This window comes from Dinoponera quadriceps, unplaced genomic scaffold (assembly GCF_001313825.1).
Source record: "Dinoponera quadriceps isolate SergipeBrazil2010 unplaced genomic scaffold, ASM131382v1 scaffold717, whole genome shotgun sequence".
Lineage (NCBI taxonomy): Eukaryota > Metazoa > Arthropoda > Insecta > Hymenoptera > Formicidae > Dinoponera > Dinoponera quadriceps.
The window spans coordinates 2,199,731-2,218,226 of record NW_014555639.1 but is presented as its reverse complement, the minus strand read 5'-3'; the positions used below and the strand labels follow the sequence as shown (position 1 = coordinate 2,218,226).

At 40.2% G+C, this 18,496-nt stretch overlaps 2 protein-coding genes across 5 annotated transcripts in view; both read left to right on the top strand.

The window, feature by feature from the left end:
* Positions 1–8,714, top strand: LOC106745069 (purine nucleoside phosphorylase). 3 transcript variants are annotated; one of them, XM_014620334.1, is made up of 6 exons: positions 1–237; positions 3,679–3,773; positions 4,879–5,057; positions 5,137–5,312; positions 6,094–6,284; positions 6,700–6,923. In XM_014620334.1, exons 1-6 carry the CDS (start codon positions 131–133, stop codon positions 6,921–6,923), a joined length of 972 nt encoding a protein of 323 aa, XP_014475820.1. In that variant the 5' UTR covers positions 1–130. The 3 variants fall into 3 exon arrangements, with proteins under 3 accessions (XP_014475820.1, XP_014475819.1, XP_014475821.1); XM_014620333.1 differs by having other exon boundaries at positions 131–237; positions 4,849–5,057; positions 6,700–8,714; XM_014620335.1 differs by lacking the exons at positions 1–237; positions 3,679–3,773 and adding an exon at positions 3,782–4,768 and having other exon boundaries at positions 4,849–5,057.
* Positions 8,715–9,828: 1,114 nt separating this feature from the next.
* Positions 9,829–18,496, top strand: part of LOC106745071 (beta-1-syntrophin) — a 242,550-nt gene continuing 233,882 nt past the window's right edge. The window contains exon 1 of one of the 2 annotated variants that reach the window (XM_014620338.1): positions 9,829–10,064. Coding sequence is in view for 1 of the 2 variants with exons in the window: in XM_014620337.1 (XP_014475823.1) it covers positions 11,540–11,563 (24 nt within the window). In the remaining variant the exon portion in view is untranslated. Of the gene's footprint in view, positions 11,564–18,496 lie in introns of both variants that reach the window. The other variant, XM_014620337.1, reaches the window with a different exon arrangement.

Sequence of the window (18,496 nt, the reverse complement as noted above, 5' to 3'; positions counted from 1 at the left end):
AGTCACGTCAGCCACTTGTCGCCAACACGCGATATACAAACGCGAATTGATCGGTCGATCGCCCGCTTCTTCATCTCTATCAGCCGTCGTTGACGAGTGACACTCGTTTCGTACGTCGTTAGCCGTGAAAATGTCTTTCCCGGATATTGCCAACGGTCACGACAGTCTGCCAGCCACCAAGCGATCGACCAATAACGACAGTGCGATGGACACAAACGCGGAGCACATGCGACACACGTAAGTCAGATTCCCTTTCGGGGAGTGCGCAGGAAATTGTAAATTCCTTAACAATCATCCACTGTTTCCTAGAGACATTTTCCGGGAAAGAACATGTTAAGTATTCATGTATGATGATTATTGACAACAGAGGGAAAACCAAAATCAGTGCTAGGACGTAAATACAATACGCGCTCAAACTATTCGAACAATACAAAGCTTAAAAATAGTTTGAGCAGTTCAGAAGAGATCAATGGTCGAAATGCTTGACTGATCCGGAATTTCAATTGTTTAAGCAGTTAGATAACAAGAATTGAAGCAAACATTGTATTCATTGGCGACGAAAATAAATATTGTATTCATTAATAGATGTGACTTTCCTTTTTATTCTCTGTTCGTAATATATCGTTTACCTTACCATCGTGTCTCAATTATTTGGATATGTTGTTGAGCCTATACGGAAGGAAGTATTGCAAAAATTACCACAAAATTTTATGACCATACCGGAATTATGACTGAAATTATTACATATATTGTGATCTTTTTAGTGATATGTACAATGAAATACATCACTAAGATTACTACATATCATAATTTTAATTATAATTCCGGTATGGTCCAGCATTGCAAAATTTTGTGATAATTTTTACTATAACATTTTCTCCGTGTAAAAAAGAAATAGTTTTTCTATACCAAACGTAAGTTTCCAAACATTTAAGAGTTATTTTGAAAACGGATTCTCTCAAGTTGTACAACCAGTGGAAAATTCCTTTGTAAGAAACGAATAACAGCAAAACAATAATTGATAGATAGTATTTGACATATCTGCGACGTGAGAGATTAAAGAATAAGCGAGAGAATTTCACGTTAAGCAAATACCACATATACGTATTAAGCGCGGGCTATATGTTAATGAGATTGTTGCTTCTTATCTTTTTTTCTACAGATAGTGTGATACATATCAATGTTTGAACGGGACGTTTTAGTTCCGAGCGAACTTATCCAGTGAATTTTAAAACGCAAAACCAAAAATACTTTGCTCGAAGTAAAGGTGTTATTACGAGCTATAACCTTTTACAATTTCCTAAAGTAACGATAAGAATCTTCGTCACTGATCTTCAAGTGAAATTCACGGTTAAAGCCCATTTAAATGAATTTATTATAGATAAATTGTGAAAATTGTTTTCGAGATACCTTATCTCATCTTAAGGTTAATGGCAATTTGGCAACACATAGTAGTGTTATAATAATAAGAGAGTTGCAAGATGCAGGAGAAACAGCAATTGAAATCCGCGATTTTGTCTTTACTAGATACACCGCGATTCCCAATATCGCGAATTAGTCAAGCATGCTCGTCACAAATGTAACGCAAAACAAACGAACAAAGTGTTCGGTGCGTGCGCGCGCGCGCGCGCTCATTGCAATTCAATGTAATTTCGCTCTGAAACTAGTACAAAACGGTGCGGTTACCTGTTAAACTACCGGCAGACTCAAATAGTAGCGGATTTAAGCTAAATGCGTAACGCAGGCTTCAGGGGTATTACAAATCATGCATCGGAACACGTGTGCGTACGTGAAATGCGTTCGCGAATATATACGGGGTGTTCTGAAAAGACCTGCAAACCGTTCTCTCTCAAATCGCATGAAGCCTCTGAGGTTGCCTGGTTAAATTAGTTACGGAACATTTTTGAACAAAGCCACGTTTAAATGAAGGGTTTCACATCCCCGCGTTCGAGAATAATATGTAGTCGAAACAAAAAAAGTGACTTGTTACGTAAGAATTACAAAACGATCTACTATTCTATCGAAGTGATTGGATGCTCGGACATTAACGCAATTTTTTTAAGATTCGATTTGCAATGTCACCTAGAAAAATCACCGATGCATATTATAGCTGCAGCGATAAAGTTACGTCTACTTCGTCACGGTATTTCTTCGACGTGCATTCATTCAAGGATAACATTCCGTTGGTTACGGATAGATTGTTTGTTTGATCCACCTTGATTCAACGACTCTTTGATGACTATTAGATCAACCCGATTAGTTCGAGTATTTTGTGTCTGCAGGCTCTGTGATACATCAGTGTGACCTCATGTACGTTTTGTGCGGACATGGTTCAAAGAAATTGATATATAATTATCTAGGAAATTTGTCCGCCACGGACCTGCCTTTGTTTATTTTACGTGACATAAAAAGATCAAATTTGTTCGTGCGGACTTGGATTACAAAAATGTCGTTGTCACATGTACGTGACGTCGGTCTCTCGTCAGAATCAATGCGTCACGTCATGTGACACATGACAGCTAACGTTCGACACGTAACATTCTCGAGTCGTAGTATTTTTGGATAACTTATCAGTTGAATTATAATGCTTGAAAATTGAAACAAGTGTCTTTTTGTGAGCTTCACTCACGTGAGCGTGAGTTCATAAGTTTTTTCACTTGTTAATTGACAGATATGGACGCGATAGCGACACATTTTTTATACATATTTTCTTTTAATTTACTCGGCAGCTTTGGTTACACTCTGTATGCGAGGTCCACGTACAACTCATCTATTCTGCATGTACACGCAAAATTTTCGTTCATTGAAATGAACGAACGGCCACGTAACGATTCGAATGCTGTAATTCAACTTTGCTCGCGGCTCTTTGATAATTCTAGCGCTTATTTCGATTATTCCACATGAAAATGCAAGACATCACGCCTCAGAATTCCAGGTCTCGAGGATGCAAGATTTCGAATTTTGAAGGTTCCAGGAACTTGAGACTCCCGAGATGATCTTCCCCAAAGAAGCGAGAAGACAACTCAAGCCTTTGACTCCGCGGAATCAAAAAAATTGAAAATTCAATTAATCTCAGCCTAATCATGAAATATCATCCTGATAAATGTATAAATTCACCGTTATCGTGGGTGACCACTCTCAGCAGCATTCAAATGTTGAAATTGCTCGCACTGGCGGCACTTCACGGTAGTAGCTGGTTTCTATAGTTATCATTACCGCGAAGCCTAGGTATGCAATTACATGCAATTATGATGGAACGTTTAATGTAGCCGAGTGATCGTGGAAGCTGAAGCAACGGGTACGACGACCGCTTAATCAGTACCAATCTGTCGAATACGCTTTAATATGTTTCTGTGATATCGACATAGAGGGAAGGCGCCATGTTAGGTCGCGTACCTAAGAATCCTCTTGCGCTGTCAATAAGTTTCCTCTATGTTTATACTGACGTCGTAATGTCGTGCGTCAATGTCCAGCAGTTAATTATAAATATAATTATTGCCGGGAATTAGAAACTTTCAGCAAATTATGACCTCGACATTTTCGCACGCGAAGACCTTCAAGGGCGCGCAATTGGAACATAAATAGGATATCCTACTAAATAAGCGTGCGTTTGAATAGTTTAATGTTTTGGCATGTATATATTGTAGGGAGTATTGAACGCACACTGTGGCTTTTCAGGTACTCCTTCGAAACGTTGCAAGAGTCTGCACAATATTTGCTGGATCGCATTAGAATCAGGCCGAAGATAGGAATTATATGCGGCTCCGGAATGGGTTAGTAGTACAAACCGGGTAGTTTTGCTACCCGAGTCTATCCGGGAAACAATCGAAAGACTCGACTATTCGAGTACCCGATTACTCTATAGTTCTTTATAGTTCTGCACTTTTATGATACATGTAGCTCGTTTATAACTACTTGATATAAATTGATGTTGTATAACCAATATGTGACAGTATTTCGTGTGGATTAAATGATTCATAGCATTGGAATTCGTGTTTTCGCTGGGTGTTTAACTAAATGTGACTGTGACTGTTATGAGATGTTTATCTTTCATTTACTCCAGCAGTAATGATATGAAATGCAAAAAATGATATATGCTTGCATTTTTATTCATTAGTGACAGTGCTTTTTCTTTTATAAAAACTGGTTTTGGCCAATAATTATCGCAAATACATTAAATGTGTACGTGCCGCATTGATTTATACGGTGCTTGTGACGCTAATTTATCGCAAATATCCTCCTATGAATAAATAAGGAAGAAAACAAGTTTTCCATCAAGATAACAACGATTGTTTTCTCGTTTTTACAACACGGAAGCACCGTGTCTTCTGATCCTCGTTTTTCTTTCAGTTTTATTTAATTCTCCACTTCCTATTTAAATACAGACGTCTGATTCAGAAGTGACTCGATTAACAGCGTTAAAATAAAGCAGTATCGTCCTTAGGAACAAATTAATCTATTTTTCCTCCAGAATGGTTAAGAACCTGATAATACGATAAATCTTATTTTAAATTTCAGATATATTATTTTTCTCGGACTTCTTATTAACTGACGAAATATGTCAGAATACCTCGGGGAAATCGGAGAATTAAGAACAGCAATATTTAGAACAGTTATTTATTACTTGCCGTTTTATTCAATTAATTTGAACAGAAAAAGAACCGAATAGTTTCTGCAAAGTTTCTTAATCACTCGCTGTCCAACCTTACCACACGATATAGCTTCCTGAGCGTGTTTGCACGAAGAATATCAGATACAATAATGGCTGGTACTGTGTTTCGCATGCATGGGCTAGTATGGGATTTCCGGTGTGCATATCGTATCACAGCTTTGTTTATTCCTAAACAGGATCATATGAGCAAAACGAGTTGTGTCCAGGTTCAATCGCGGAATCCCTTGCGGACAAGCAATGCTTCCCATACGAGGAAATTCCACATTTCCCGGTATCCACGGTAAAAGGTCACACTGGTCAAATGGTCTTCGGCTATCTTCAGGACGTACCGGTCATGTGTATGCAGGGCAGATTTCATTATTACGAGGGATACCCGCTGTGGAAGGTAGGATTAGCCCTAATGAGTGCCCGTCGATATAGCGTGTTATATTAATCGAAATGTGACGTGATGATGATTTTCGTAGTGCGCCATGCCGGTGCGGGTGATGAAGCTGGTAGGTGTGACACATCTAATTGCCACGAACGCGGCCGGTGGTCTAAATCCCACTTACAAAGTCGGCGACATCATGATAATGAAGGATCACGTGAACATGATGGGTTTTGCTGGGAACAACCCGCTTCAAGGACCGAACGATGACAGGTGGGTCGAACTTTTTCCCCGGCTTATATCAAAGGTTAGATTAGGCGAGAAGAAAGCTTGCTCAGAAGAGCATCGAAAGAGAGGCAGGAAAGATTATGTTTTCATAACCGTCCGTGACAAAAAATTCAGTTGACTCGACTTGGAAACGAGAACAGGTACAACTGGCGACAGAACGAGCTGGTTAAGAAGTTGTAAGAGGATTCGGAGAAAAAGGTGTCGATGGAAGGGGAGAGAAGGAATGTCCTGGTGGGGGGCAGTATGAAGGGGTTGGGGACAAGGCTGCGGCAGAGCGCGGAAAGACTTTGCTGAGCAAATACGTCAATCAGCTTCTTTATGTCGCCGTGCAAATAGTTCATCAATCCGATTCAAGGAGTTATTCCAATGAAATAAATTAATTCTATTCTTCCTACAAGACTCGCTCCTTTCCTCTCTCGTTTTCTTTTTCGAGACCTCTTCATGGATCTTTTAAGATCTGACGGATCTCGCCGACCTTTTTACTCACGGAAGCTGGCGGAAGCGAATTCGTTAACAGTGTGATTTTCACTTTTTCATCGAGTCTGTTAGATTTCTTCCTGCAACGAATCTCAAGTACGAAGGAAATATGTTAACATTTTTTTTTTTAACAATAGTAAATGAATATTTCAGTGACGTATCGAAGCACGAAAACGACGAATGTGTCCGTGCGTCCTCATCAGTTGTTTGACATTCCTCATTTATCATTGACCTCTATATTTTCTTTCTTAACACGCTTTATTTCTTAACACTAGTTTTTTCTCCTCAGATTTGGTCCTCGATTTCCACCGATGAACAAAGCTTACAACGTCACACTCATGGATATTGGCAAACAAGTCGCTGGAGAAATGGGTATCAGTAACATTGTGCATAGAGGGGTTTACACGTGTTTGGGTGGACCTAATTTCGAGACGGTAGCCGAACTGAAAATGCTGAGGATGGTGGGCGTCGATGCAGTCGGTGTGTGATTTTATTCAAATAATTGTATCATAGAGCTACAGATCAGTAAAATTATCTTTAGCGTAGCACTTTAATTAGATTCTCGTTGCCGTTACATAAGCGACACTACCCACGATCAGAAAACAAGGCGATAAATGCTAACATGATGCAAAATATTACTGAAGGCGTTTAATATGCTGACGACATCATGATATCTGCGTGAATAATATCACATATATGTTGATTCATAGATAAGCAATTAGTTTTTCCTGTTCTTCACAAAACGGTTTGCTATAGGCTTAAATGTGTTTTGCAACGCTTTTCTTATCTGCATAACACGTCATGTGGGGTGATTGTAAAGCAAATCGCGCAATATAATACTCTTTAAAAAGCCGTTAAAAACTCGTCCTGTTAATAATTTCTGTAACACGTTTAGGTATGTCTACGGTTCATGAAGTGATCACTGCACGACACTGCGATCTGACCGTGTTCGCGTTCAGTCTCATCACCAACCAGTGCGTCACCGACTATGAGGATCACTGTGAGGCTAACCACGAGGAAGTAATGGACGTCGGCAAAGCACGACAGCCGATTCTTCAGCAATTCGTGTCCAGGATCGTGTTACATCTCAAGGACATTCTGGGACCAGAGAAGAAATGATTGATCGAATTGCGAGCTTTCGTGACCAACAGGACAGTTCGTTTTTCCTACGAGGAACTCTTGTTTCGTCCTCGTAACCAGATAAAGCTTCCGGGAGCTTTATCCTTTCAGAGATGGAAAATCGATAGTGCAAAAGTAATGATTATTTGATGATAGTCGAAAGAAACGTTTCAGTATCGTTATTTCTAACTGTACGGTTGTTTCTTCTATCACTCTTAAGTCGACTTTTATTTAATGAAAACACCGAAGTGTAGACATAACGCACGCAACTACGAAAGGCAGAAATATAATTTCGATGTAAATAATATGTTCATAAAAATAACATATAGATCACGCGCGTAAGTGCAATCTGTCGAAGAAAGAGGGTTTCATATAAATTAGAATAAAATTATTATTCTAGCTGTTTCTTTGATTTTGATAAATGTGACGAATCGTAATATCTCTTTTAATAATAAATCGATATTTTATGATTTTAGTTATTAACGATTGTCGAAGGCATTATTATTATTATGATGGTTTTTAATCGACAGTATTGGAGGACCTAATTCTCACTTGTTATTCGTAAAAGATGTGCATATATATTTTAAGAAATATAAAATACGTAGCTCTCCGCGGCGTAGAGTAATCGACAAGTTAGTCCTCGAGTCCTCGTTATCCTATCGCAGTGTCTTGCCTATTTAACCAGCGCCCGGTTCTACTTATCTGAATTCGTGCTCGATTCGGATTGATTCGTTACACGTCTTGAGGGGTCTCGACGGAGGAGATGAGAATAGGAGGATAGATGAAGGAAGAGGGCTTAAAGACGGAGGGTTAATCGGCGTTTATCCTTGATTTTCCATCCTTCGTTTCGTTACCCTCATCTCGTTTCCGCATTCTTCCATCGCTAACGCAGCCCCGATAAATCTTGAAGCTTAAAGGCCATACAGCGCGGGAATTAAATTATGATTGAACAAGCGGAAAAATTGTGCGGACAATGGCGAAATGCGCTCGATCGCCGGAAATATCTTTTCGTTGGGTCATTAGTGGTGCGGATCGTGAAATTTTTACGCCTTTAAATAAGTGCAGTATTTTAAAAGGGCACATGCGTTACCACGTCACTCGAGCCATTGTTTTTCGACAAATATCGAAAACATTTGATAGCTTCGTTAATTCATTTGATCAATTAATTCCTCGCTATTTATATAAGGTTGCTGTTTAGCAATTGTTATCTACGTAACGAACGTTCACTTGACACTCTGTTCGATGTAACTTGTTTGGAATTTAATGACAGCCGAATAAACTAGAAACATTAGGTCAGTATCTTAAAACGTTGGTTTTTATTTCTTGAACGTTTTCATTTGATATTCTAGAAATATTTCAAAAACATTACAAGTAATATGAACCTCTCGAATGTTGGAAAAATATTTCAGAAATATTGAAGTTATTCATAATGATATGTTAAAAATTGTACGTTAAAAAACGTAATAAGCTATTAAATTTTACTTGTAGTAACGTTGTGCGAACGATGTTTTGCTCACTAGGGGACTATGATTCGTATTATTATTGTTTTTTATCTTTTTGACTATTTTAAATGTTATATTAATTGACTGCAAATTTAAATTAAAACTTTTTAAAAATATAACATTATTTCAAAGTGTCTATATTAGATGTCGTTCACTCGCAAATGATGCACATTTAACAGACACATCTCATAAGATTAATTAATTTAATTCATGTTATACTAATTTTGCTGATGTAATCGCTGCATATTATAACATTTCTGTGATTAATAAAGATTTCATGTATCAACAATAATGATATTTAGACGACTCTAGAATTTTCTCGATGTTAAAGAAATTAAGGAAGTGTAGTTGGATTCGACTGGGTCGAAGAAATGTGAACGAAATTTGGACAGTAAATTCAATATATGATCATCAACTGCGAAGAATTGACATATTTGAAACTCAATGTGATTATAAGTTTCATTCAAAACACTGGCTAGTACAAGAATGTGTGCATTTCGTGATCTTGATAGTAGAACAGAGGTTATCTCGTCTCTCTCTCTTCCTCTCTCTCTTTGCGAGAAGAGAAATGTTATTACACCGACTCTCATTATCCTCGACCGTCATAAGCGTTATATGCAAATCAGAAGGATTTCTATTCGTTAAACATCTAGATACTCTGCAATCCTGAACGATGTATACTGGACATTTAAGAATATTTTTACATACTATTTTCCTATATAGTTTGCATTACGGCGACGTCAAAAGAGAAAACGAAATGTAGTTTAGAGGTATAATTCATGTTACGTTTTGTATAATTTATCGCTTGATAGTTAGCTATATAATATAATAAATATGTAATCGTAACCATATACACTGCGTTATGTATGCCTACTATTTAAAAATTATCTAGAATATATGATTTTCGACTTTCTTACGACATATATAGGTAAGGCTGAGAATCGTGTAACTCTCAATTGATTAGTCTATTAAAATGGTAGCGTACAAGAGACACTGTATATAATAGGCGATTTTAAACGTAAAATCCGTCGACACGAGTACTATCCTAAATGGCAATCGACGCGATATTTGTATACGAATTTACGAGTCATAGTGCAAAAGGAATCGACGTCACCCGCGCCCGGCTGGAACGAGCTCTGCTTCGAGAGAGTTTGAAAAATAATTCCAACGGAGCTCCTCCGATATTAATGTCGCCTCGCTCGCGTGGCGCACGTCGATAAGGCAGAATGCGGCTTTACGTTCACGGCTAGGCATACCGCAATCGACGTACCTCTCACCGTCCCTCGGTCCCTTCCGGTATCCTGTGACGTCACTGTGCGTTCTCCCATCGCCACCTACGCGGCAGTTCACCGTGGCTGAGCCGAGCTGCGTCGCACTTCAGTACGTTCGGTGCCGTCGCGGAGTGAGGATCGATATCGTAGTTTTAACGCGACTCCAGCACCAGCTATGTGATCGGCCTCCGAGTAGCGTCGTGCGTCTCGCGTCGACTTGCTCCGATCGTGGTGACGGCGTCCGAACTTTAAACGCGACTTCCCTACGGGCACGCGCGCCGGAGTTCATTGTGCGTCGGAGTGCGTGAAGTTGGTCGCGTCGCGTTCGGTCTTTTGCCGGAGAGCTGAACGAACTTGATTTCGCTAAGGTACGTTGCAGCCGTCAATTAACATTGCAACGCGGCCTCTCGCACGGAATCAGCCGTGATCGGGCCTTCATTCGGAAGGATCGAGCGTCGTTTTGACGAATTGTTCGTTTGTGAGTGCTTCGTCGACGCACGGATTACATCGTGTGGGATTCACTGAACTTCGAGTAAGGGAGCCGAACAATCGCGTATTCCGATGTTAACGGTCGGAAGTTTCGGATATCCCGGGTTCGAAGAGGTTAGAATTCGAACGGAGTCGGCACGCGGAGAATCCGGATATCCGACGCTCTAAACGAATCTAAGACTTCGGACTTACTCGACTGAGATATATCTGAAAGTTGTGCAAAACTCACCCCGACATTTTGATAGTTCTAGACTGAAAAATCCGTGAGAGTTTGACGATAGTGAGACGGTAGATTTTGAACGTTTACAGCTAAAGCCTCGAACATATCGAGCGAACATATAAGATTTAAAGGCTCGAATATAATGCGCACTATACCGAAGATTTGTAATCGTGAAAGGTCAAGGATCTAAAAGAATTCTCCCGAATTTCAAGAGAGAGAATGAAAAACCTAAGCATCCAAGGTTCCAAGGAATCGGCAATTAGGATCTAAGTGACTCCGATTGTTCAAAAATTGGAGCACTCTACGACCGCGAGGAGAGATAGATAGAGGAAATCGGCGAACAGTTTCGAGAATAAAGGTTTGAGGCAACTCAAGTAGCTAAATATTTCAACATCCTGGTGTCGGCAACGGTCCATTTATTTAGTGGAGCATTCAATCAAAAGTGGGACGTTCGGCGGTATCCACGCGCAAAAGGAGCTCGCGCTTTCGTAAGCGAAAGTGAACGGGTAGGAGACTATAGAGCACGATCGAGAGTGAAACGGGTCTCTCTCCACGAGAGTAGGTGTCCATTCGAGGACGAGGCAGTGAACCGACTGACGGCGGTTCATATTCGGCGGTACGTCCGGCCGGCTATTTCTCCCGCTAACCTCACCGGGACAAGTGGCAAACTTGAATATCTTGATAGCCGATGCACGCGGATTGATCCCCGGGGACGCTCGTAGATCACGGCCGATCGCGTCGATCTCCAGCGCCGGAAGACGGATAGGGTGATCACGATAGGACTGATCGTTGCTAAAGGAGGACCGATAAAACATGTCGAGACTGCTGAAAGGAGAGCCAACGGGCGGTTGTGTGATTGGCTCGTGCGCGGATCGGAGATCGTATTAGCCCGGCAGTTGGCAGTGACGCATGTCGTGAGCCACGTGAGAGCGAGGGAGTAACAACGTGGTGGTTGGACGTCACGCAGGATCGGGTGATCACAGAGAGAGTTTACGTGCATGTGTGAGAAAAAGAGAAAGAGGGAGAAGAAGGGGCGAGAAAACGATTAAGAGAAAGAAGAGAGAAAGAGAGAGAGAGAGAGACTGCGAGGCGAGGCTGCTCCTAGAGAGAAGGCTATCCCTACCGAAAAGTCATATGCCCATACACACGCGTAAGACGGTAAATATCATCCAAGTTACGTATGAATGTTAGATTCACCCTGTATGAGATTTCGTGCACGAGAAAATGTTGAATTTATTTAGACAGTGAGTGCAAGCAAAACGCGTTTTAGTACGATAAAACAGAATTTCTGGCTTTTAAAAGCCAAATTCGATTCTTACAACTGGAAATTTTGTTTCCTTCGGCGAAAGCGCGCCTTGGTCTGTTCATTGCCAGGTAAATTCACCTTTTTTCTGTTTTCTCCGTGTAAACACGGATTTTTAATGTCTCTGCGGCTCTGAGCGCTTCGAAAATTCTGTAACGCACTGATTGTCACGATGGCAGCGCGCTGCGATACTGACGCATTCCATTAATTTACGTGCATCGTGTAATTGGTTGTATCGATCAAATCAGACATACAGCTAATAGAAAGCTAATGAAACGAGGTAAAAAGTATGTGTACGTTAGGAATTGCGTTTATTCACTGAGGTTGTTCGAACTTCGTTCAAACTATCGAATATTCGATGAGAAACCGGCGAAATAGTCAACGTGCTAAGTATGTCAAATAGGTAACTTGTATATTGGATTATTGGCGCTTTCTTTATGCTCTCAGGTTTCAATTTTAGAACTTTTAATCTTTGATACTCGGTAAACACTTAACGTTTCTTTCATTAGTTATCGAGATTCCTCGGATCTTAAATTCCTTGGGTCGGCGGACTGGTTCATTAAGCCGGCGAGTCACGTAGAGAGACAACCGTCGCGACTACCTTTCTTTCTCTCAAACTATCGAGTGTTAGATATACAAGGAAAAGTCATTAATTAACGGATCAAACAGCACAAATTATCCTCGATTATGCAAAAGAATCGAGACGACGAAAAGACGTACAAATTCGAGAAAAACACGCGCAAATGCTTAACAATTTAATACGCGGAATTGAGCTTTTGTAAAATATTTGCACGTTAAGAATGAAAAACATCTTTTTCAGGAGATAATAAAATTCATTCATCATTGTATGTCGGAGTATACTTTCTTTCGAATACTAGAATGCTCTCTAATACTCTCCAACGGTGCAAATGGAAATTTAAATAATACATTGATACATACGCGCCAAATAATAATAATGCAGAAACTACCATAATTTCAGAATAATCATTTTGTTTTACATCGTATTGTTAGTATTCGTATAACAAAAGAGTAAACTTTCCGTATTATTCTATTATTGAGGAAGACGGTAAAGTGTGCCATTGCTTTCACTGTTGCTCGTTCGTATCAATCTTTAATAATCTTGAGCAACGGTTGAGCTAACGTACTTTATGCAAAGCGCTCTGCATACGCAACCTACTGTTTACGTCCGGATTTGATTTCGCCGTAATAATTGAGGGACAAATTAAGCGCGGAATGGAAATTTTAATAATACGCCGGGAGCATATTGGACCGAGGAGCGGCTAACGGTTCGTATCTGATAGGGAAGAATAGCCACAGTGGCGTGCGACAGGCTTAGCGATGCGTGAAATTGGGTAAAAACGTATCGACGATCCGGCGGCATCATTCGCGAAATACGGCGGCTCCCACGCGGGTTACGCGGGTGACACGCGCGGTCGAGGGAGAGAATGACACGCTCGAGGGCGGAAAAGCGCGGCGAGGGAGGAATCATTCGCGCGGCTATAAATACGCCACCGGGTAGACGGAGATTGTACCGGATGGCGTAATTGAATTAGACGACGCTGACGAGCGCGTAAAACCAGCTGGCATCCGCGGCTCTTCATTCGTCGTTGAAAGTAGCCACGGCGCCGACACATTCACAGAGAAAAAGGGGAAAAGATAGTAGGTGAGAGAACGGAGTACGATGCAGTGAAAAATCAACGGCGATAGTTCGAAGAAGAGAGTAACGTGGAAAAGTTGCGCCAAATCTTTCCTAAGATCATATTTCTTGGCCCGGTAAGGCAAATCTTTTATTTGTTCCGGGGGGGGNTGCTGGGGGGGGGGGGGGGGTCACGATGATGATATTTGCACGATTCTTTTATTTTTCAAGAATGTATACTTGTCACAACACACTGGAGCTTGATGTATTCTACATATATTTCTGCAATAATATCACAATTTTACTACATTTTATTTTATTGGGTTTTTGATTTATTATAAAGTAGAAATGAGTTTCTAAAATTAGCCTTTTGATCGCGAGGAGTTTAACAATAATAACGAAATACAGAGCGCATAATCATTCAACGTTCAAATATTGGATGTTGTTATTTTCATTAACATTATTATTATTTCCGAGCGCTGTACGACCAAAACGTGCGCCCTAGTAGCACGCGATGATAGAATTTGCATAAACATGAAGTCTGGGAGTATCTCCTTTCTGAGTGGTAGCACAATGTTGAGACTGTATTGGTTGCTACGAAAATATCATCGAGCATGTCGAGAAGTGACAGCATAGAACAGCTTTTTGCGGATTGTTTATCGTTTACGCTATTTCCAGAAAGTGTATTGTTATCCTGTGCTTGTGTTATTTGCGCACTAATCGTCACGTGATACAGATATTTTAATTTTGCGATTTTGACTTTTTTTTGCTGTAAAATTGGAACTTGTTACATAGTCGAGTACTTTTGCCGAATGTAAATAATTTCCGCTTCGAAGAGTCGTTCGAGGATCGTGATTGATATTGTCTCCATATTGTAGAATCGCTTCTCCGGTTAAAGGAATGTTTCCATAAATGTTTACACGAGCTCTCCCTCATATTTTACACACGTGTCACTCTTCTTCCTCTAAGTTTTGTTGCTTGTTTTAACGTAGCGGGAGGCGTTGACGACAAATTGTACAAATATATTAAGACAAGTTCGAGGGCTACCTTCGAAAAATAAATAAAACCTATTCCTATGAGAAAATATACTAGATGCATCGTCACATGCAATATAACATTCAAATCTCTTGCAAAAAGAAGGGAAAAAAAGAAATGACAGAGATGTGAGAAGGAAAAGAGAAATGCTAAACGTTAATTTTTAAATTGAAAGAAAATTTAGAATTCCTCGGAGAATTCTCCTTTAGGTATCTACGAAATCGTGGAATTTTCGTACGAGCAAGGATTAAAGAGGGATATAAAAGAATCTTATTTTTCGCCAATACCGTTTTAATCGAATCGGGCAACCGAAAGACTCGCATTTTTTCGCTTGATTTTTGCGTTGCGGCTTATTTCTGCGGCGTGATGCACGCGCGTAATGCATTTTCCGATTACCCAGGCACATCCAGACAAAATTCCCCAACCTCCCCACCTTGCTCCCCGTTCTCCCCGCCCCCTACCTACTCTCTCCATACGCATGGGCACGCGGCTCGACGCATTCGCGCGTGCACGTGTATCGGCTAAAACGAACAGGCGACGTCTGTTTCCGCATTTTAATACTTCGCGCGGATCAATTTGGTTAAAATGGCGTCGCTCACTGCGCGACGCTTTTTACATTTTTATTCGCGCTGTTGAAAGCCTATTTACGTTATGTCGCCGAATGTTTTGCCAACGGCTTTTAGGATGGATTAAATTAGTGCAACTGGATTATTTTTGTAAAATAAGTCAAGCTTACTCGGTACGTTTAGAATTCGACATGTTGTGGTTAAAATCACGCATAGCCACGTAGCGCAAAGGACGTAGTGCGTGAGAGAATATATCTACATGCATTCAGATTCCAGAAAGATTTTTTGACCACAAAAATGTTTGGGTCTACTTTGGTATTTATAATTTGAGGCTTCTAGATTTTATTGTATTTAATCCTTTTATTCATTAAATCTCTATCTATTACGTATTTAAAGTTCACCTGGTTTGTGACTTAAGACAACAATATTGAGAGGCAACTAAAACTGCTGTATCTAAAAAAATGTTTGCATATTTATGATATAATTTTTTTGCGACTACACATCCATCGACGATAAGATATCTATCTTAATAACGACGATAATAAGATATCTCAGATAAGATGTGTTTCGTAGAATATTTTTAGTAATCCTGAGAATGAGACGGCATTACTGCTAACCGACCCAGCTAGTGGAAGAAAGTCTGCAGCACGTTTACCTCGATGAATTTCAGAGCGCATTTGGTACACAATGGGGGAAATTGTTTTTTGGTAATTCTCAAAAGATATATCTTCCTATTGGATATTGGATGTATTCTGAAATTTATCGAAGTAAAAGTGTTGCAACCGTTCTTCCGCTGCCTGTACTGTATTTCGACGTATACTGAGATTATTGGGTTTTGCAGGAGGCTCGACGATACTGCCACTATTTTGTGTTGCGCTTTCCGGAAAAATTGAAATCTACGCTGGTTCGAGGTTTTGTCGAGAAACGTCCGTTCGAAATTAAAGGTGGCGCGATGAACCCGTTGATAAAAGTTTTGTTTCGATATCAGTCCGGTTGATAACTGCGATGTAAAATCCTTACCGTGGGATCGAAGCTGGAAATCGATTCGGTTTCGCCTCCTGTGTCCTCACGTAAAGAGATCATTCGCGGTCGAGGTGAGTTTATCGTGCCGTGGACATCGCGGGACTGTAACGACTTAAATTTATATCCGCGTGTGAACCACCACAACTCGCATTCGCTCAACGCACGCTCAAAGCGTTAATACGATACTTGTTGATTCGCTGCAACGCAGCGGGCGTCTCACTCCGGTGTATTTCTATACGTTCTCTTATTCGGTAACCGAGTAATCGAACACAGCAAGGGTTCAATAATTTGTTTTGTATTTAACGTCTAAATCTAAATTTAACCTTTAATAGGATTACTTATGTACAGGATGTCCCGAATAAACGGGGACAAAATTCGTAAGAGCGTAGAACAGACATCGATATATTGAATCGTGTCGCTAGGTACAACAGCTATCATGTAAATCAGACCACTCTGAACATAAAAGTCCTGCATCATTTTGCAAATAACATGCAAATCTTTGAGTTATTAATTAAAGAAATACACGGCCAATAATTAATAACACGAAATTTTGCACGTTGTTTATAAAATGGTAGAGGACTTTTTTGTCCTATACAGTCCTTACAACGTTTGTCCCTGTTGGTTTGGGACACCTGTATAACTTTAGGATAAATACGTAGGACTGTTCTATTTTAGAATCCAATAAAGTTACGTAAATAACCACGGCGTGCTTTGCTATGTAATGCATATCACATAAAAATATTAGCGCGCTCAACCTTAGCATCGTAAAATAAGCGAGAAATTTAAAGCTTCGCGGTATAAGGTATAACTTTATTAATTATAAGTTTAAGTGCATTAGAGTTGCACATATGTGTGTATGCGTAAGTGCGTTTTGAAAGGGATACATGTGCCGAGATACTAAAATCAAAATGATTATCAAATCACTACTACACTAGTGAATTTATTTACCGTATTATATCATTCGTATTACATTACCCTAATGAAGTTCCAAAGTACTGAAGTATCCTCGTACTATAGCGGTTCGTGAAATGTCTTAACCGACTTTGTCTTCGTGACACCGAAGCCGCGTAGTGACACGCGATGCCCTCCAAAGTTTACGTCGATGGGTAAGGAGAGACGATTATTATGACACGCTGTAATTCAATGTGTTATCGGGAATATAAGAACATTGGAATTTAAGACTCCAGGAGAACTCTAGTGCGGAGAAGAAATCTCTAAACGATCGAGTTCTATATTTTTGTTTTCCGTGACTTTAAAATTTAATTTTAGTTTGAACGTATTAAAATAAAAATAAAAAGATCTTCGGGCTAAAAGCCGAAAGGATTCGACGACATCGACGAAATTAATCATCCATATTTCTCTTGTGACTGCTGGATTCATAGTCGCAAATTTTTGTCCACGCGCAAATACAAGTCTTCGAGCGCAATCTTTGCTCCGTAGGAATGATTGTCAAATTGCTCCAACTCATATTGCAAATTTATGATCCTGCAAGGTGCCAGATGTTAATTGGAAGCAGGCTGCACCTACACACGGTTGTGTCACCCATAAAGGCATCTCGTGTATTTTCATGTGGGCGGCGCGAAGCCAGAACTGGCACAGGACTAATTCCCAGAGACAAACACTTTAATTATAACCTTGCCACGTACCTACGTGTCGTCATATCGTCGCATTCATTAAACGTGGCCGCTGTCGCTCACCTGCATTCTGTTATTCGATTACTTTCACACAGCAGAACTCCATTCAGAAAAATGTAGAGTTTGCGAAAATTATATTTGCCAAAAATATCACACACACACACACACACACACACACACGCGCGCACCGTGAATATAAGATGTCCGGTAACTAGTGCAAATAAGTTACCGGCTTTCGTCATAATTAATCTTCATTAAGTTAGCCTTGCTGACATCATTAAAAAAATTCGCGCTCGTCGCGAAATATATTGTTACGTTTTAACTGGGTGTGCATTATTCATAAGTTAATTAATTAATTAACTTCGCGTATTATTTCACGTTCGGCATATTCGACGAGATTTTGAATTTTGATTTCGTTAATCCATCATTTCTACATATTCCCGGTAATATTCTAATTTTACGAACCTTTTTTTTTTCTTTGACGAACAATAATACAACACCCAATGTTTACATTGAGCTTCATTAAAACTGTCTGAATTAATTAAAAGTGTACGGGGCACGAATTAGTTTAAAGCCATTATCGTAAGCGCGCGCAATTTTCTTCTAATTATTTGCCCTCCGCCGCGCTCATACGCCATTTTACGCGGGCAATGGTAACGCTATTGTTGCGGCGCGAAACTGGATTGATGGAAATAATGGCGTAGGAGGAAAACAAAGAGAGCCCCCCCGGCTACGTCACTGTCGACCGCTATCAATTATTTTCAAATTACGAATTTCACCAGGATATAGTACAATTGATTTATTCACGTCGTCGAGTACCGCTGCCATTTATTCGGGGCGTACTATACTGCCCATTTTGCGCGCCGCCATTTTTCTCCAGGCCTGCATTGAAAA